Source organism: Colius striatus, chromosome 29 (genome assembly GCF_028858725.1).
Source record: "Colius striatus isolate bColStr4 chromosome 29, bColStr4.1.hap1, whole genome shotgun sequence".
Taxonomy (NCBI): domain Eukaryota; kingdom Metazoa; phylum Chordata; class Aves; order Coliiformes; family Coliidae; genus Colius; species Colius striatus.
Window position 1 is genome coordinate 1,143,149 of NC_084787.1, and position 19,242 is coordinate 1,162,390.

A 19,242-nucleotide genomic window follows, 5' to 3' on the forward strand; every position below is an offset into this window, starting at 1 on the left:
GAATCAGTTTCCCAGGGTGTTTTTTTGTCCTCGTGGAAAAGTGACTGAGCTGCAAAGGAAACAGCAGAGCCCTTGGTGTGAGCTGGGGAGAGTCTGGGCCAGGCTGGTTCCTGGATCACCGCTGAGCTGTGGCTCTTTGTGGCTTGTTTTGTCCCTGCACTCACAGAGGCAAAGTGGGAGAGCTCAGGGGGAAGGGCTTTGGTCCTGGTTTACCTGCCTGAAGCAGGACTCTGCTGGCCAGTGGCCCTGGCTGTCACACCTGAGGGTCAGAGTCCCCTGAGCTCACCCCAGTGCATTTGTCCCTGGGGAGCATCATGAGTGACAGCAGAGTGTTGTGAGGACCCCTGACAGGACCCCTGAGGGTCTCTGCTCCTTCCCTCCCCCCCTGCTCTCTGCCACAGAGCTGACAGCACTCTGCCACCCTCACGAGGAGCTGCCAGGACCCCACAATCCCCACAGGTCCTGAGGGTCCTGCTAAGAAACCTGCAAGTGCTCTGCCACGTGGCCCCTAATCAGCCCTTGCCTCGGGGAATTAACAAGCCAGATCAAATGAAATGAGCTCCTAAATCCCTGGGCATTGCCTTTGCATGGCAAGTCCTGCTGATGTGGGAGACAGCAAAGCTGGGGGCTGCTTCACCCAGCTGAAACTCTGCAGAGACAGGGTTGCTGCAGCAATCTTTGCTCAGCTTCAGACTTGCCCTTAACCCCAAGTGCCCAGTGGCCCAGATTTGTTTGCCTGCACCCTAGCTCATGTCTAACCTAAACCAACCTGAGTCCCAGATGAGCTCCTCATCTCCAGATCTGTGCAGGTCTAAGATCTCCTGCAGGCCATGGGCCAGAGAGAGGTTCCAGCTCCAGCTTCAGCTCCAGCTTCAGCTCCAAGACTGCTTCTGCCCTGCTGGAAGCCTCTGTAGGATTTAAGACACCTCCTCAGGACATGGACACAGCCTGACCTCAGAATTACATCCCTGTCAAGAGCTTCTCCCTCTCCCTGCCCTATACAGGACATTTTAAGTTGCTGGGAACGGGGCAGAACCTCGAGTAAGTCGCTCTGCACTCACAGATCTTGCTGCAACCTGAGCCACCAGACCCCAAACGAGGTCAAGAAGAGAAGAGCTGGGTCATGGCCCTTCCAGGAGCCTTGGGCAGTCCCCTGGCCTGGTCCTTCCCAGAGGGGGGATTCTCCCAAGCAGAGCCCTTCCCAGACAACAGTGCTGGGATTATTTTCAGAGAGAAGGAAAACCACATGTCCTAATTAAACTCAATTCATCTTCTAAGCAGCAGTTTCACACTTGATATCCAGAGGCAAAACGGTGCAGGGGGGTGGCTGGTGTTACACTGACAGGGTTTGTTGTTCTGCTTTTGCAGCAAGAAGATATTTTGGTAACTGTTTATTATGAATCAACACATCACAGGGGAGCAAAACTGCAACATCAGGGCTGAACAGAGCAAAGAGGATGTTTGAGGAGAGTGAGGAGGGACATAAACGTCACTTCAGGCTTCTCTTTGCATTTTGCTCATTTCCAGAGGCTTTTCCCTCCCTCTTCCACCCCCCCTCAGTTACAAACAATGACATCCCTGTGCTCCCTGTAACCAAATCAAAGCTGTGATATGAGAAGTTTCCAGCTAGAAAAGACAAGAGAAACGTGGGACAGGAACTCAGCCCCCAGCTCCCAGCCCCTGCCCAGGCTGCTGCAGGGCTCCCAGCTCCCAGCCCCTGCCCAGGCTGCTGCAGGGCTCCCAGCCCCTGCCCCTGCCCAGGCTGCTGCAGGGCTCCCAGCCCCTGCCCCTGCCCAGGCTGCTGCAGGGCTCCCAGCTCCCCCTGCCCAGGCTGCTGCAGGGCTCCCAGCTCCCAGCCCCTGCCCAGGCTGCTGCAGGGCTCCCAGCTCCCAGCCCCTGCCCAGGCTGCTGCAGGGCTCCCAGCTCCCCCTGCCCAGGCTGCTGCAGGGCTCCCAGCTCCCAGCCCCTGCCCAGGCTGCTGCAGGGCTCCCAGCTCCCAGCCCCTGCCCAGGCTGCTGCAGGGCTCCCAGCTCCCAGCCCCTGCCCAGGCTGCTGCAGGGCTCCCAGCCCCTGCCCAGGCTGCTGCAGGGCTCCCAGCTCCCAGCCCCTGCCCAGGCTGCTGCAGGGCTCCCTGTGGCCAGAGTCAAAGCCCTTTGTGCCACAGAAGCACAGAGAACCTTTGTGGAACTGGGGGGTTTTGCAGACTACAGCCTTACAATGCAAGAAGTGGAGCTTTGGGGTCACTTTGTGCAGCGCTGACGAGCCCCAGAGCAGGGCAGGGGCTGTGGGAACCATCATCCCGCTGAGGCACCAGAGAGATGCTGCAACGGGGCCTCAGGGAGCATGAGGCAGCTTCTCCATCCACTTGCAGTTGCTGTGAGGCACCTTGTGGTACCTTTTGGCACCCAAATCCCTTGATAAAACCCCAAACACAACCCCAAGGCAAATTGCACTCAAGAGTATCAGAGATCTGAGTGGGACTGGGGAAACAGCCCACAACTGGGAGCACTGGGCTGGAAGGAGGTCAGCTGGGAGGAGAGTGAGCCCTGACCAGCATGAGTCTCGATTCAAAGGGCATGATGAAGCTCCCCCCTTGCTGCCAGCACTGTGCCATCTGGCATTGGCCTGCAGCCACCTCTGGGGTGCTCTGCAGGACCTGGCCTCAGAACAGGACGTGAGGAACAACGAGTCTGGCTGGGAGGCAGAATGTTACTGAAGAAACTGGCACAGTGCTTGGTGGAGGAAGAGCCCCTGCAAACTGCTCTGGTGGCTTTGGGCTGAAGGGAGGGTGACTCATCCCCCTCCCTCTGCCATCACACCCCAGCTCCAACTCCAGCTCTGCCCACGAGCTGAATCCCACTGTCCAGGGTCGCTGGGCATGGGCTATCACTGGGGTTCTGTGGGATGAAGCTGTGCTGTACTCACCTCACTCAGCACCTCTCAAGCTCAGCAGAGACCAGGGGGTTTACTGAAGAGCAGAAGGGAAGCAGTACTAAACCCCACTGAAGCATTTAGCCACACTAAAACTGTCCATAAATTATGATCCTCATGGCACAAAAGGGAGAGACTGAGGCACAGAGATGGCAGCTCCCAGTTCTGTGCCCCACAGAGCACAGGCTGCACAGGCACAGAAGGAAAAAGCAATCCCTGCTCTGAGTGCATTTGTTTCAGGCAGTAACTTGTTGCACCATCCCAAGTGCCTCCCAGAGCTCCCAGCACAGGGCAGAGCCCCGCCGAAAAGACACAAACCCATCAGCCCCTCACTCACAGCAGCTCCCAAAGCCAAGCACTCAAGCACTGCCTTTGCTTCCAGCCTGGGGTGTTTGCAGAGATGTCATCAGCACAAGCTCATCAGCAGCATCCTCTGTGCACTCCCTCCAAGGAAGGCAGGTTACAACACAGCCTGTGTGGGTGTGTGCCAGACTAGGGATGGGGTGGAAGGGTTTCCCTGCAGAGCAAGCAACTGATCAGCTGATCCATGATCAATCTCTGTCTAGTTCTGGACAGAACTTCTTCTTTTCTCTGCTTTTCTCTCTTTTTAACACATCTCTCATAGAATCCCAGTCTGTGACTTCAGAGCCACACTGCTGGAGTGCAGGACCTGCAGGAGGGAGGCCAAACAAGCAGAGATTGTTTTGTTTAAGAAGCCAAACATCTCCTCACTTTTGGGAAGCTGTGCTCTGGATGTGCCTCCTGGCACTGTAAGGCCCTGCCAGCAGACCCTGTGTGCTGGGAAGCGACCCCTGATCCCCAGCCCCCTCCCTGGGGAATCCCACACACACTCCTCTCTGCAGAGCATTTGCTCTTGTGAACACTCAGCCACTTTCTTGGCAGAAAAACCCTCCTGGTGCCACTTGGCCACTTCTCCAGCTCCCAGGAAGTTTTGCAGTGACCTGTGACATGGCCAAGAACATGGCTCAGACACGGCAGGGTGAGGAGAGGGGGAACATCTGGGGGTGTGCTGTCTGTTCCTGTGCACCCCTCTCCTCAGCACACTCCCATCCAGCCTCACACACTCCCATCCAGCCTCACACACTCCTGCTCAGCCTCACACACTCCTGCTCAGCCTCACACACTCCCATTCAGCCTCACACACTCCTGCTCAGCCTCACACACTCCCATCCAGCCTCACACACTCCCATCCAGCCTCACACACTCCTGCTCAGCCTCACACACTCCCATCCAGCCTCACACACTCCTGCTCAGCCTCACACACTCCCATCCAGCCTCACACACTCCCATCCAGCCTCACACACTCCTGTTCAGCCTCACACACTCCCGTTCAGCCTCACACACTCCCGTTCAGCCTCACACACTCCCATCCAGCCTCACACACTCCCATCCAGCCACTGGCATCAGCAGCGAGTCCGAAACAAAGAAGCAAGGAAAAAAGCCCCCCTCGTGGGCTGCGATTCGCCCTTTCTCGTGAACCCCAGACGTCACACGCTCACGGCTATAGATGGAGCTCGGGAGCCCAGGCCAGCCCAGTGCAAGCCCACGAGAGCTCCGGGATGGTGGCGGCGGCGGCTGGGGGGGGGATGCGCTGTCTGTGTGGCTGGGGATGCGTTACAGAGGCGGGCTGGGCTTCGTGTAACCAGAGAGCTCCTGTAAGCTACCGCGGCTGAAGGCGGAGAGGGAGGACGAGGAGGGACCCTCTGGATTTCCCAGCCACAGCTCTCCCCAGGAGGAGGCTGCCGGGAGCCCCTCTGTCGCTTCCCTCCCTCCCCCTCCCCCCTCCCCAAATCTCCCTCCAGCGCAGCACACCAGGGAACGATGAAAAAAACCAATTCTGCAAAACGGGTGAGTGCAGCCGGTTGTGCTGTGGATTGTGCTGTTGGATGTGCTGTGGGTTGTGCAGCGGGTTGTGCTGTGGGTCGTGCAGAGGGTTGTGCAGCGGATTGTGCAGCGGATTGTGCAGCGGATTGTGCTGTTGCATGTGCTGTTGCATGTGCTGTTGCATGTGCTGTGGGTCGTGCAGAGGGTCGTGCTGTGGGGCACGGGGAGGGGGGATCGGGGCAGCTCCCGGATGCTTTGGGGACGGGGATTGTCTCTCCATCTCCTTCTCTCTGCTTCTGCTCCCCCCGCCCTCGCCTTGCAAAGATAAAACAACAGAACCCCAAAGCAACCAAAGCCAGACCAGATGAAAACAACCCCCGGGGCTGCAGCCGTGTGTCGGTGCCGGCTCCCGCCGTTCCTCCCGCATTCCCGGGCTCGCTCCGCACCGCGCCGGTGATGCGGGCACCGGCTGGAGCACCCGGGGCACCGGCTGAAGCACCCGGGGCACCGGCTGGAGCACACGGGGCACCCTGGAGCGCGGAGGCACCGACTCCCCGCGGCTCTGCCCGTGCCCCAGGCCCGGGGCGGTTGTCCCCGCGAGCCGGGCGGCGGCTCGTACAAACGGGGCTCGGCTCGTACAAACGGGGCTCATCCCCCGGTGAACGCTCAGAGCCGCGGGTCGCAGCGCGGCCGAGCACCGGGCGCATCCCGCTGCCGTTCGCCCCCGGTCCCGTCCCTCCAGTCCCTCTCCCCGGGGACACAACGCAGGTTGCAGGAGGCGAATGTGGCGCCAGGGCCTCTCTTATGTAAGGCGCCGGGAGCGGCTCGGTGCTGCCCAGGGCTCGCTCGGCGCTGCCCAGGGCTCGCTCGGTGCTGCCCAGGGCTCGGTGCTGCCCAGGGCTCGGTGCTGCCCAGGGCTCGCTCGGTGCTGCCCGGCCGCGGGCTCGGTGCTGCCCAGGGCTCGGTGCTGCCCAGGGCTCGCTCGGTGCTGCCCAGGCTCGGCGCTGCCCAGGGCTCGGCGCTGCCCAGGGCTCGGTGCTGCCCAGGGCTCGCTCGGTGCTGCCCAGGCTCGGCGCTGCCCAGGGCTCGGTGCTGCCCAGGGCTCGCTCGGTGCTGCCCAGGGCTCGCTCGGCGCTGCCCAGTCCGGGGCGGGGGCGGCCGCGCTGGACGCGGGGACCGGGGGAGGCGAAAGTTGGGCCGAAGCAGGGAGGGGAGGCGGAGGACGGGAGGTGACGGCGTGTCCCCCTTTGTGCCCGGCAGGGCCGGCAGGACGGCAGCCAGCAGCCGCAGCCCGACAAGGTCGGCTGGGTGCGCAAATTCTGCGGGAAAGGCATCTTCAGGGAAATCTGGAGAAACCGTTACGTGGTTCTGAAGGGAGATCAGCTTCACATCGCGGACAAGGAGGTAGGATCGCTTTCGTTCTTCCTTTCCCATCCCCCCTCCTCTTCCCGAGCCCTTTGCACACGAGCAGCGGCCGCGGCAGCCCCGGCCGGCGCCTCCCCGCAGCGCGGCCCCAGCGGCTCTCCGGGGGGCTGGGGGTTCCCGTTCCCCCCTCCCCGCCCGGACCCTCCTGGCTTTGGTGCGTCAGCCCCACTGGGAGACATTTTCCCAGCTCTGGACACATGAAAGGACTCGTTAGGGCGAGCTAAAGCCCCTCATCCTCACGCCAGCTCCCTCCTGTGCCTGCCCCCGTCAGTAAGTTCCACGGTGGTCTCGCTCCCGGCTGCTGCTCTGCTCTGTTTGGACATAACTGTGGTTTCCCAACGGGAATTGAACCCTTCAGGGGTCTCATCTCGTGGGATTTTCTGCTTTCCTCCTTACTAACAGCCATGTGGCTCCTCTGCTGGCCCCTCGCTCACTGGGATTTACTGGAGGGTTCACATGGGATGGGATGGGATGGGATGGGATGGGGTGGGATGGGATGGGATGTGAGGCTCAGGCTGAGTTGCAGGCTGGGATCTGGCTGTCCTTGCACAGCCTCCCCCTTAGGTTTTGTCCTGAGAAATGTATGGGGAAGAAATCCCCAGGAAGCAGCACTCCTCCCTCTGAGGACCCTTGGAAAGCTCCTCGGGGCTGGGCAGGGTGCTGGGGCCCACAGGGAGAGGCACAGGGGCTGTTTGGAGTCAAGTCAGTCTTAAAACAGGGCACCTGGGGTAAGAATCCACATCTGGGGAGGTCATTTCTCCCCTGCTGGGCAGTGCCAGGAGCTCTGTGCTTCAGCATGGCAGCCTGGCCCAGCTTTATCGCTTGAGGATCTGCAGAGATAAGAGGGTGCAGAGCACCCACCTAATTTGCTTTAGAGGTTAATTGAATCATGGCAAAGTGCAGGTGGATCAGGAGTCATCAGAACACAGAAACAGCCTAAAAGTGACCTGAAAGCCCAGGTTGTGCTTAGCTGTGTGTTGGCATTTCACAGCTCCCTCCTGTTGAGCTCTTGGCTGCTCCAGAGAGATGGGGATGTGGGGAAGGGATGTCACCTGCAGGCTGGGGGGTCGATGCCTCAGAAGTGCTCAGGTGAAGAGGCTTAAGAGAAATAGGAGAGACTGTGGACAAGCTCAGTGGTGAGGAGACACCAGACCTGTGATGATGGGCGTGAGGTGTGTGCAGGGGTGGGATGAGGCTCCTCTGATGTGTGGTCCTTCCACACTTTCCAGCAGTAGCAGAGTGTGTCGTGTGTTTCGTGTCTTGTGTGACTTCTGCAGGCAGCTCACACACCTCTGGGGCCACAGACCAGGGTTAGAAACTGCTGGACAGCCAGATTACGTGGCTGGAAGGGTTTTACCTGCTGCCTCGTGTTCCACCAGTCCTGGGGCCCCGATTCAAGGCAGCACTGAGGCTCGTGCCTGAGCAGAAACAGACACTTAAGCCCAGGTAACAAGGATTGAGGTGGAGCTTGTACTTTTTGAGCCATGATCTGGAAGAGAAGTAATGATGAGCAAGTCCAAGTGATAGGAGAGCTGCCTGCAGACTGCATCAGATGTGCCAAGACAGTTGGAACTGTTGGGAAGGGACTGAGCAGCTCTGGCCCAGTCACTGCAGGCTGATGAGTTGTGTGAGAGGCTCTTTGCTCCTCTCCACTTGTGAATCTCTGCCACTGCTGCTGTGGCTGATGGGGCTGGCACTGGGTTCAATAGTGGAGACCCTTTGGAGACATGAATAGAAACCTCTGGTGGAAACAGGCAGCAGACAGGGTGCATCTCAGCCTGGTTCCTGCAGCGCTGGGAGAGGAGACTCGGTTGTCAGCTTCTGCAAAACATCAAAGCCCTCCTCTGCTGTGAATTATGTTTTGCTCCATCAAGGCTGTTGCAGCACCGTGGATTTGGTGGCTGGAGCTTGGGAGTTAACTCTCATATTAACCTTGGTGTCTCTTGTCAGCTCCTCTGAAGCTCAGCTGGGACACAGGCGGCTTGTGGGCAGCTGCAGCCTCTCCTGTCAGCTCAGAGCACAGCACAGGAAGGGTTCAATTCCAGGCTCCTCCGTGCTGTCCTCAGCCCTGCCACACACTCACTGCATGGACTCAAACCAGACAGTTATTTACTTTTGGCTGCATTTCTCCATCTGATAAAACTCATCTCCCAGAGCACAAGGTGCCGTGAGTCGGCCACGGGGGATCCCTCGGGGCAGGAGTCAGCTCAGGCCAGGGAGTGATGCTGCACAGACAAGAGCTGGGAGCTGGGCTCTGCTCTCTGGGAGGGCTGAGGGTTCCCCCAGGCAGGCTGCCAGAATCCCATCGATACCCACATTGATTCCTGCTGGGAATCAGCTTTGTCAGTTGTCTGCGAGGCCGGGGCAGGTCAGAGCCTAACCCTGGCTGATTTCTGCCAGGACAACGTGGATGCCTGATGGAAGCAGAACCAAAGTCAGTAAGGAGAGGAAATGCCTTTTATCAGCCCAGCTGGTACACCTGGAGTGCAAACAGGGCTCTCGAGTTCTGTGCTTGCATTAGGGCATCATCAGCCTTTGGAAGCTGTGAAACCTGGTCCAACGCCTTTCCCTCTTCCAGCCATGCACCAAAATCATAGCTGAGACTTCTAGACCTTGCTCAGCCCAGCAGCTCAGAGCCTCTCTAGACATTTGTACCCCTGCTGCAACCCAAACTGCCAACTTATGCAGAAAACCACCCCAACCCCAACCTTCATTATTTAGCACTTGGTCATCGGCCAAGAAAAGCAGAAACGTGCAAGAGAAGCCGTGCTGGAGTGAGCCAAAGGAACACCTTCCTCCTGTCATTTCTGCATTCTCCCCTCTTGCTCTCCTCCCCCCAGTCCCTCCTCCCTTCCCAGCCTGCACATTTCTGGTAATTGTTCTCTTGTTTTAGCCCAGCTTTGGCGCTGCTCCGTGCTGGGGAACAGCCACACACACGGCCGGGCTCCAGCGCTTCCTGCAGGGAAGGCCAGGGCTGGCCAGGCAGCAGCAGCACCCTCTGTGGTGACGAGATGGGAATGAGGAAACGCTTCTCAGGGGCTGCCTTGAGCCTTTGCTTGTTTGCTACCAAAAGCATCCACTCAATTAGCACAAGAGCACTTGAAAAGTAGCCTGTTCTGGCTCCTCGTTGCTTACAGCCCTGTGTGTCTGCACCTTGCACCCAGCTCCAGAGCTCACACGGGCTTCGTGTGTGTGAGGGGTCCTGCACGGCTCTGGTGCTGTGGCTGCAAAGCTGTCCTGCAGGAAAGGACCTGGGGCTGCACAACCAGAGAGGCTCAAAGCACCACACAGCCTGCCTGCCCCTCCAGCTGAGGCACTGGTGGGATGAGGCAGCATGGCTCTGGGATTCGAGTGCAGCACTGGGATGCAAAAGAGCTGGTTCCAGCTCTGGGTGCTCTTTGGGGGCCAGTTGGTTCTCCAGGACCTGCATCTCTGGTAGCCTTGGCTCATGAGTTTTTGGGGCAAGGGACTGGAGCAGACAGCAACTTTCTGCTGCCATCTCCCTGTTGGCTCAGGGCACTGATAAGACCTGGAAGGTCAGGCTCGTGCCCTTGAGCTCCAGCGTTCGTGGTGCAGTCAGGATGCAGGTGTGCAGGGCAGCAGGCTGACTCCTGGAGAGCTGCCCTTTCTGTTCTCTGAGGTCTGGAGGCTCTGGCCAAAATCAAGGCCTGCCCCCCCACCCCCCACTAGCTGATAGAGCTGCTGAGCTGGGGGAAGTGAAACTCTTGCTCTGAGCTGGAGGGAGGAACATGCTGATGCTGTCCCTGCGAGTGCCCCTGTTGGCATCTCCAGCTTCCCCGACAGTCTGTGTGTTTCTCGCCGCGCCCTGAGCCACGCTGCGGGTTCCTGAGCGTCTCGTGGCTACGTCACACTCGCTGTCTTGTGATCTTCTGCACCTTCCTCATTTGCTCTGAGCCTGTTGCATCTCAACAGGGAACTGCTCAGGCAAATCTCCACCAAAGCAACCTGTAGAAACCTCTGCCTGGGGAGGGAGGCAGTTCCTCTTCTGCTTCACTCCTGGTTTGACCCCAAAACACAGCCCTGATCTGAAATGAGGTTGGTTTGGGGTTGTCACAGGTGACAGCTTGCTGAGAGAGGGAATTCCAACAGTCAGCAAGAGACACTGAATGCTCTGCTGCTTTTCTTCTCTGCCTGCACGTCCCAGTGTGGGAGAAGGGGGTGGCATCAGCTGGCAGTGCCCTTTGTGAGACCAGACTGCCGTCCTTGCCGTGCCCGTGCCCGGCTCGGGCTGATGCTGACACCTCTTCCCAGCACCGAGGCACAACAGAGCCCTGTGCAGACAACTCGTCCCAGCCTCTCTCACTCTATGGCCTTGTCATCCCACTGAGGCTGTGGATGAGAGGGAATCAATTCAAAGTGAGCACGGACCTGCCTTTCCTCCCTGTGCAGCTCTGGCTGAAGGACAGACGTCCCCACAGGCACCTGCCCCACGTCCTTCACGGCAGCCACGTGAGCACAAAACACCAGGGAGGGGCTGAACCTGCCCACGTGGGTCTGAACCACAGAGGTGGAACCCCAACATCATCCTTTTAATGCAAGGAGAGGCTGCTTATTGTCAGCTCTTGAGCAGTTTGTCATACAGCAGTGCAGGGGCTCCTCTGTGTGTCATGGGCAGAGAAATGTGGTGCTGGAGCCCGGCACGTGTCAGTCCAAGTCTACACCCAGAGGCTGTTTATCTGAACCAACTGCACCCATCCTTTGTGCAGCCTCCTGCAGATGTTCCTGGAGGTGGGATGTTGGAGTTTGCAGCGCTGGCTCTGTGTGTCTGGGGAGTCCCAGTGACCTACATGAGCAAACATCTGGAGTGAGGACTCCAGCCTCTGGCTCACAGCTGGGGGCTCAGAGGGGATCAGCTTTGCCTGTTGCAGATGAATAGGGCTGAAATCAGCCAAGATTCTTGGAAAGAGGTGGATTGCAGGATGAGACTGGGAAGAGCCGAAAGCGGATTAGAAAGGCACGGGGAGGGTGTGGAGATGGCTGTTATCTGAGAGACAGTTCCCTGGTTGGTTGGAACAGCCCACAGACAGTGGCTGTTGTTCTGAGCAGAAAGAAGGAATAGCTGCTGGGGCTTCAGGGAGAGCTGTGTACACAGTGTCTGCCTCATGCTTCTTGGAGACAAGCTCAGGGCACAGGAGGAGAGGGGGCACTGCAGTCATTATGCGAGACCAGATGGTCAGTTTACGTGTGCCTCTGGTTAGAAAGCCGGTTACAGCGTTTCAGTCAGCCTCTTTGTTTAAATTCCCTTGAACAGATCATGGGGAATTCCTTCAGTGCTTCCCATAACGAGGGAGGAAACGTGTTACATGGGTTGGAGTCCTCTCCAGAAACCCAAGAGCTTCTCACGGGCTGCCCTTCGGCACCTGAGCAACACCACCTGCAGCCCAGCCTGTAATGGCCCCAGCTGGAGTGGGGTTAAGCAGATTGACACAGATTTGTGCCTGCTGCAGTCCTGCCCTGAGCAGACAGGCAACACCAGGTTCTCTGCCACCCCAGTTACCGACATTCCTCGTGTTTACCACAGGAGGTGAGGACAGCAGGGAAAGGGTGAGTGCTTGTGGCAGTGCAGCCCGAGCATCCTTCCTGGACCTCTGTGAATCCCCTGGCTGCTGAAGGTCTCTGGGGCACTTCCCAGCACTGAAAGCCAAACCACAGCCCTGCCGTGGGCAGTCACTGGGGCCTGGCTGAGCTCTGCCCTGCACAGGGGCTGCGGCTCGGCAGCGGGGGAGAGCAGCTCCCGCACCGTGTCAGCCATCTGGGACTGGGTGTGCTTCATCCACCCCCCAAATCAGCTGTCAGCACAGGCTTCAGTAATACCACCAGGTTAAAAATAGGCAGTGCTAAGCTTTATCCCTCAAACTTTTGTTATGCTGTCTCCAGAAAAGCAACGAGCGTTCATGTGACCGGCCCCTTGCGTCGGCAGATGAAAGCCCACCTCCTCCAGCATCTGCTGCCTCCGAGAGGCAGGGTCCTCTCCTTGCTGCTGGACTGAATCCTCTGTGTTCTGAAGGTCCACAGGCGTCAGCACGGTGTGTGGTCACGCCTGCATGGCAGTTCAGCCTAGCCCCAGTAAGTTTGAGGGTGGGAGAGGCAGAGAAGTCCCAAAGGAATCCTCTGATTTACCCAGGAGACTGTGATTTTCAAGTGACCCTTCTAAATACGCCTCCACTTGTTCCAGAAGAGACTCAAGGTGACTTGTCATGGTGAAAATCTCTGCTTCTCCCCCCAAAACCCAAGGCTGGCCTTCCCCAGCTGGCAGTGCCACTACTGCAGCTGTGTGGTGAGGTGCAAGACTCGTGCCCAGCGTTTTGGTGACCGTGTGTGCAGCACACCAGGGGCTGCAGCACAGCAGGGGCTACAGCACACCAGGGGCTACAGCACACCAGGGGCTACAGCACAGCAGGGGCTACAGCACACCAGGGGCTACAGCACAGCAGGGGCTACAGCACACCAGGGGCTGCAGCACACCAGGGGCTGCAGCACACCAGGGGCTGCAGCACAGCAGGGGCTGCAGCACACCAGAAGCTGCAGCACACCACAGCCCGTCCATCCAACTCCCCTGTGCTGCTGGCAGCTCCAGCCAGGCACCCCAGTGGCGTGGAGCAGCAGCCCTGGTACTGCCTCTCAGTCTGGCCCTTGCAAGGCTCTCATTTCCTTTTTGTTTTGCAGGTAAAAGATGAAAAAAACATCCAGGAAACGTTTGACTTGAGTGATTATGAGAAATGTGAAGAGCTCAGGAAGTCCAAAAGCAGAAGCAAAAAGAACCACAGCAAATTTACCCTCGCCCACTCCAGGCAGCCTGGAAACACGGTACGCTGGGCTCTCCAGCACGGGCTGGGCCTGAGAAAGCCCTCAGCTCTTGGTGCAGGCCAAGCTGCCCTCAGTTACCTGCTCCAGACCTGAGGGCTTGGCACAGCCTTTGGGGGGTGAGTGCTGGGTTGTGCAGGAGCTCAGAGCACGTGTTGTGGTTTAGAACTGACAGCAACAGTGAGGGAGGGAAGCAGGGTTTCTGCTGGGAGCTGAGTAAATACGAGCAAGCACTTAGCCCTGATCTCTTCACCTGAGAGTATTCTGGCTTTGGGAAAAGAAGGTGGCAGAACTTTTGCCAGGATCAGTTCCCTGCAGCTGTGATTTAACCGACTGCAGTTGTGTGTTCACAGGGAGGGGAAGGGGAGGGAGGGATGCTGATGGTGGTTTGGGTAGCATCTAAAGAGCTGCACAGGAGTTTGTCCCAGGAGTACTTTCTGCCCAAAGGAAAGCTCAAAAAGTGCCAGGATGGGGGCATTGCTACCTAGGAGCTTCCCACGAGGTCTCAGTTGCTGCTGCACAGAGCCAGTCTCTAGCTGCAAGCTGTCACTGCCACACAGCCACCCACAGCCACACGTGTGAGCTGCGTTCACACTCTTGCTTCTGACTTGTTTGGGTAGATCAGGCTTGCCCACCCCACACTTGGATGAGCATTGTGTAACAATGAGGAGCAGAAAGGGAAGAGAAGGAGAGCAGGGAAAGCAGCTGCGTTGTCCCCACGCGCCCCGAGCGCTGGAGAGAACTGAACAAAGCAGTGTGGGGGCTAAAACTCATTTCTACTGAGTAACCAACTTAAGGTGAACCCCAAAGGGTTCTGGATCCCCTGTACACACTGTGTTCTCAGAAGTGCTCTGCCCTCAGTGTGCATCTGACGCTGCTGCTTGTCTCACAGGCCCTGTCAAAGTCTGAGGCTGCAACAGAGACCCGGCGTGTGAGCAGCAGATGCAGAGGCTGCCTCAGCCTCTGATGAGGGCACAGTCTGGGAGGGTGTGTGGGAAGGCAAAGGGGGGAAGGAGGAGCTGCAGGCACGAGGGGAGTAAATGTGGTACACAGCTTTTGGGTTATGGGTACTGTGAGGAGTCAGGGTCTGCTTTGCAAAGGGCTGCCAAGAGGCCGGGAGCAGCGTGTGGCAGCCCCGTGCTGCTTTGCAGGATCAGCTCTGCTTTGCAAAGCCAGCTGTAAAGGCTGTGTAGCTTTTCTGTGGGCAGAGACAGTGTGAAAGCATCTCTGTATGAGTTTAGTCACTGGCACTGACCTCAATTCCCTCTTTTGTAGGCACCAAATCTGATCTTCCTGGCTGTGAGTCCAGAAGAGAAGGAGTCCTGGATTAATGCCCTCAACTCTGCAATCACACGTGCTAAAAACCGCATCTTGGATGAGGTGAGCAGCGCTCAGGAACTGAGTTAAGGAATTAACTGCAAGCCAGTGTAGCCCCCTGCTACCTTCAGAGCACCCTGATAGTGTGGGACCATCTGTCAACCCACCTCAGGCCATCTTTGTCCCTCCTATCACCATCTCCCAGAGACAGGCCCGTTGCCACTGCTTTACCTGAAGGACTCTGAGGCTTAAATGTTGCAGATCTTTTCTCACTGGTGAAGGGTCAAACCAAGAATGTTTGATCCTGCTGTCTTGGCACTGTGTGTCAGACATACTTCTGCTGAGACAAGTCAGGCTCTCCATTTAGTGCAAAGAGAAGGGACAGGCAGAGAGATGAGGCATCAGAGCAGGACCCGGGAACAGCGTGACCCTGCCTACCTGGGAACACATCCACATAAAGCACAATCACTTCAGGCCCCTCCTGGGGACAAAGGATACACTGCCAAGCTGCTGTGACCCACCAGAGACCAGGTTTGGATCAGCAGGAGCATTCCCACATAGCGTATTCCCACATGAGAACCAGTGTGAGAAGGCTGAGCCCTTGCTGCTGGGGCTGGGGTTTGAAAGAGCCATTTCAACGTTGTCTCGCATTAATTCTTCATGACAACTCTCTTTCAGTCCAGCTCTGTCTCAGCTCTGTCTCATCCACATTCAGTGTACCTCAGTAGAGGTGGCCCACTGCTGTGATGCTGTTTGTTCTCTTGGATGGCAACACAAAACCCTGTAGTGAAAGAAAAAGAAGGTCAGAGCATAGGAAAAGCTGCAGAGCAGAGAGAAGTGGCAAACAATGGCAGAGATTGCTTCAAGGAGAGTCTGCCACTGAAACCTTCACAAACAAGTGACTGTCAGGAATGACTTCAGTAGATTGATCTCATGGAGGCACAGAGGGGAGAGACCAGGGGAACACTCTCAGACTCTTCCAAGAGTGCCTGACGGTCTTTAAGCAAAGGATGCTGGCCCAGAGGTGTGTGGGAGAAGTTCACCCTCAGCACACGGCCAGCTCACAAGAGAAAGGGAATCCTGGAAGAATAACCGATCTGCCCCAGTGCATCTGGCTGATGGCAGCTACAGAGACAAGGAGTGGCTCACATTTCCCATCCTCCCAGACATTCACGGGCCTTTGTCACCCCTCTAGGTTACTGTGGAAGAGGACAGCTACCTCGCCCACCCCACACGGGACAGAGCGAAGATCCAGCACTCCCGGCGGCCGCCGACACGGGGACACCTGATGGCTGTGGTAGGTGCGGCAGAGCCCGGCCACCCCCTTGGCTGCAGCTCCCCTGCAGCTGTTCACCGAGAGGCACACACGTGGTGTCTGAGCTCTGGCCTCAACTGCAATTGCCACAAGACCTCGGGCTGTCCCTAGTCCCTCGCTGCTTTGTGCAAACCCTTCTGCGAGCCGGCGCTGCCGCCCGCTGCCGTCCGGCCCCTGGGGCTCCCGGCGGGCACGGCTCGGCCAGGGCTGTCAGCCGATGCACGTCCCAGCTAGAACCGTGAGCCCAGCTCAGCCAGGGCTCGCCAGTGGCTCTGTGACGAGGTCACTGGTGTTCCCGTCCCGCCTTGGGAGGCATCCCGCGGGACGCTCGGCGGCCGTCGTGCTGCGGCGCCCGGCCCCGGGACAACGCGGCTCTTGTGTCTCCTCAGGCATCTACCTCAACGTCCGACGGCATGCTGACGCTCGACCTGATCCAGGAGGAAGACGCCTCTCCGGAGGATCACGGCACCTGCGAGCAGAGTTTCCGGGTGGATCTGGACAAGTCGGTGGCTCCTCTGGCTGCCGGCCGGCGCCGCTCCCACTCCGAGAACGTCCAGCCGCCGGAGAAGGGCCGGCCGGGGAGCCTGCCCCGGAGAGAGGGCACCTCCTGGGACGGGTGTGGGCAGCGCAAGGACTCCTTCGACAGAGGCACCATGTACACGCCGCAGGTCCCCAAAAAGCTCTCGCACTCGGAGAAGAACAAATGTGCCTCCATGGAGGAAATCCTGTCGGGCCGGGACTCTGCTGCGCGCCGGGCGCTGCTGCGGACGGGGCTGGAGGCTCAGGCGGCCTCGGCAGAACCGGAGCAGCTCTCCCGGCTCCAGGAGCTGGTTGCACTGAAACTGGAAAAAACTCAGGAACTGCTGACGGAGGTGAAGGGCTACGGGGAAGGCAAGAGAAACACCCAGGACTCCAGCACCACCGCCGTCAGCTCTTCTTCCTCGTCGTCTTCCAGGTCGGACTCTGAAAGGATCCTGCAGGAATCTGAGAGGTTGCTGGGGGAGGCTTCCTCCACCTGGAGCCAAGCCAAGAGGGTGCTACAGGAGATCAAAGAGTTGAGGGACCTGTACAAACAGTTGGAGCTGCAGCAGTCGGACTCGAAACCCAGACAGAGCTCACAGTGGCAGTACAGGAAGAGCGTGATGTGAAGGCAGCCTCGGCACTGGGAGGGAGGGACAGGGGAGGGCCGTTTGGTCTCTTTTTTTTTAACTATTATTATTATTTACAGTGTTTGAAAGTGAAAAGGTGCCTGTTCCCACCCACGTTCGCTTCTCAGAGCTTGAACCCTCCCTTTCCTCCGTCCCATCCCCCCACAAAACAACCAGCCCCGTGCTCCAATAAATTCAGCTCCAGTTTATACCTCCTTTTTTTAAAGAGCACCCTTTGCACCGCAGGCCCCCAGCTCCTGCCCCTGCTTTGGAGGCTGGAAGAGAGCAGCAGTTGCTAGCACGTGGCCCTGCATGCCCGGAGCAGCACGTGCCTCACGACGGGGACAGATGCCCTTGCGCTGCGTGAGCCCTGGCTTTGCTGCTCCAACGCCCGAGCTGGATCCTGCGTCACGGCTCCTCCACCGAGAGTCTCGTCGTGTTCTCTCTTGGAAATAAGTGACAAAACCCACAAATGTGTGGAAGTCTCCCGTTACCCAGGAACTGTCTGGAGGATGCCTGGAAGTTCGAGCTGACCTCCAGTTCTAGGCGAGTGTTCGGAGGCACTCGCTGGACTGCAGCTGGCGGGGTCCTTGTCCTGGCACGGGGCCCTGCTGTGAACTCCTGGGGTTGGCAGCTGTTTTTCCTGTGGTACATTTACAGCCCTCCAGAAGGAGAGCGACAGGTATGCAATCCACGTTCCCACTGCGCCCCTCTGCCCGGTGATGCTTTACAGAACCCCTTTGGCTCTGTGCAATGGGATTAGCAGCCACACGTCTTCCTTTCCGTGCAAACAGAGGATCAAAGCCTTGAATCTGACAGACAGCCTCTCCATGGGCTGTTTGTGGGGGTTGTTTTCTGGCTTTTTCATTTGTCTTGGGTTGTTTTTCCTTTTCTTTGAGCTGAGGGGAAATGGAATAATCAGGGCAGCAGCTGGAAACCAGGAGCCAAAAGCAGTTTTGGTAGGTTTGATTCTGCCCCCCCCCTGCACGCACAGGCTCGGTTTCTGACTGCAACAGATAGTCCTCGTTGCTCCCCTAAGATCAAAATCAGGCCTAGTGAAATGAAAGCTGAGCCTGTAAGAGAGCTCAGATACCCTCACCTTGGTGATGCCAAGCACTTTGCTAAATAGGTGGCTCAGTTTTCAGGCCTTTAAGCAGCAAGACAAGACAGGAGGATGTTAAGATGTCTCACAGGGCTTAAAGGACACCAGTGTGGTAACATCCAACCTTTGGGTATGTTTTACAAAAGCAAACCCAGTTCCCTGACCCACGTTGCAAGTAACCCCTGGAAACATTAAAACCAACGAGAGTCATCCCCTGGTTGCAGTTGTTGTCTGTTTTCTCTCAGTGGTTGGTCTCCCTTGGGAGGGAGGTTGGTTCCCTGCCTGTGCTCAGGTTCATGTTGATGTGGAGTCTCCAGCACTGCAAGGAAACATTTCTGTTTAATTCAGACCTTCTCCCACATTCCTGTCAGAATTCCTGGGAGAGTTATTACAGTTGGCACCAAGTTCCTGAAGGTGTTGTTATTGACAAGCTTCAGATGTGGCCCTGGCAACAATCTTGTGCTTGTTCTGTCTCTAACTCAGCTCTTTGCCTGCTCTTAAAGGACAGGTTTGAAACGGCACCGCAGCTCTCGTGGCAGAGCTGCACCCCACAGCTGGCCAGGGCTACCCATGGCACCCTTCTCTTCAGGTCTTTCTCTTACATTCTCTATCAGCTGCAGGGGCTCTCTGCATGCCTCAGAGGAGAAACCACAACCCCTAAAAGAGATGTTCAAAGCATGCACGTCAGCCGCTCTGATCAAACCTCCCATCCAGCTCTTTGGTCGACACAACATGAAGAACCGTGCAGATATTTTCCAGATGGGACGTTCAGAGTGAAAACCAGCCCTGTCTGCAGAACAACACAGCCAGGCTGAAGACCTGGAGGTTTGAATGTGGGCTGGATGTGTGTTGTGACCTCCCTTCTCTCCACCTCAGCACTGCACAGTAGGGGCTTTCCAACCATTGCCAGAATTGGTTAGAAACTTTGAGCCTGTGATTTCTGATGGGGCCCAGGGAGAAGGAATCACTTAGGGAGCAAAAAAACCAACCCCGTGAGTTTTCAGAGCAGAAAACCTCTATTTTTCACTTGGGAATATTTTTGTATCATACAAAATGTGAATTTGTCCTTAAAACTCTCTCTCCAAGTCAAAATAAACCATTTTGTTTTGCCAACTGCCCCCCTTCCAGAAGCCTGATGCTTTTTCTTTTTTCCACAAGCAATTTTCACATTGTTTTCACTCAAAACAAAATTAAACTGCAGTTGTGGGATTCCTCCCAGGGCAGAAGTGCCAGGCTGCAGCTGGGGCTGAGCACCAAGCTGTGAAACCTGCAGCCCGGGCTCAGTCTCTGTGCTGCCCAGCACTGTGCATTAACCAGGTGATGGCCAAGAGACT

The 19,242-nt window shown here is 57.4% G+C and overlaps 1 protein-coding gene across 3 annotated transcripts; it reads left to right on the forward strand.

The window, feature by feature from the left end:
• Positions 1 to 4,527: 4,527 nt before the first annotated feature.
• On the forward strand, positions 4,528 to 18,986 carry PLEKHO1 (pleckstrin homology domain containing O1). 3 transcript variants are annotated; one of them, XR_009820664.1, is made up of 7 exons: positions 4,528 to 4,800; positions 6,037 to 6,180; positions 12,889 to 13,029; positions 14,302 to 14,406; positions 15,539 to 15,640; positions 16,048 to 17,488; positions 18,523 to 18,986. XR_009820664.1 is itself a non-coding variant. In XM_062016389.1 (6 exons), the coding sequence occupies exons 1-6, from the start codon at positions 4,774 to 4,776 to the stop codon at positions 16,804 to 16,806; spliced, it is 1,278 nt and encodes a 425-aa protein (XP_061872373.1). In that variant the 5' UTR covers positions 4,528 to 4,773; the 3' UTR covers positions 16,807 to 18,986. The 3 variants fall into 3 exon arrangements, 2 of the variants coding, with proteins under 2 accessions (XP_061872373.1, XP_061872374.1); XM_062016389.1 differs by having other exon boundaries at positions 16,048 to 18,986; XM_062016390.1 differs by lacking the exons at positions 4,528 to 4,800; positions 6,037 to 6,180 and adding an exon at positions 6,404 to 6,471 and having other exon boundaries at positions 16,048 to 18,986.
• The last annotated feature ends 256 nt before the right edge of the window (positions 18,987 to 19,242 follow it).

What these genes read in the sequence shown, in the direction of transcription:
- PLEKHO1 (XM_062016389.1), top strand. Translation starts at nt 4,774, where the DNA reads ATGAAAAAAACCAATTCTGCAAAACGG. An exon ending in TTCACATCGCGGACAAGGAG is followed by an intron (nt 6,181 to 12,888) that starts GTAGGATCGCTT and finishes TTTGTTTTGCAG; the next exon opens with GTAAAAGATGAAAAAAACAT. An exon ending in AAAACCGCATCTTGGATGAG is followed by an intron (nt 14,407 to 15,538) that starts GTGAGCAGCGCT and finishes TCACCCCTCTAG; the next exon opens with GTTACTGTGGAAGAGGACAG.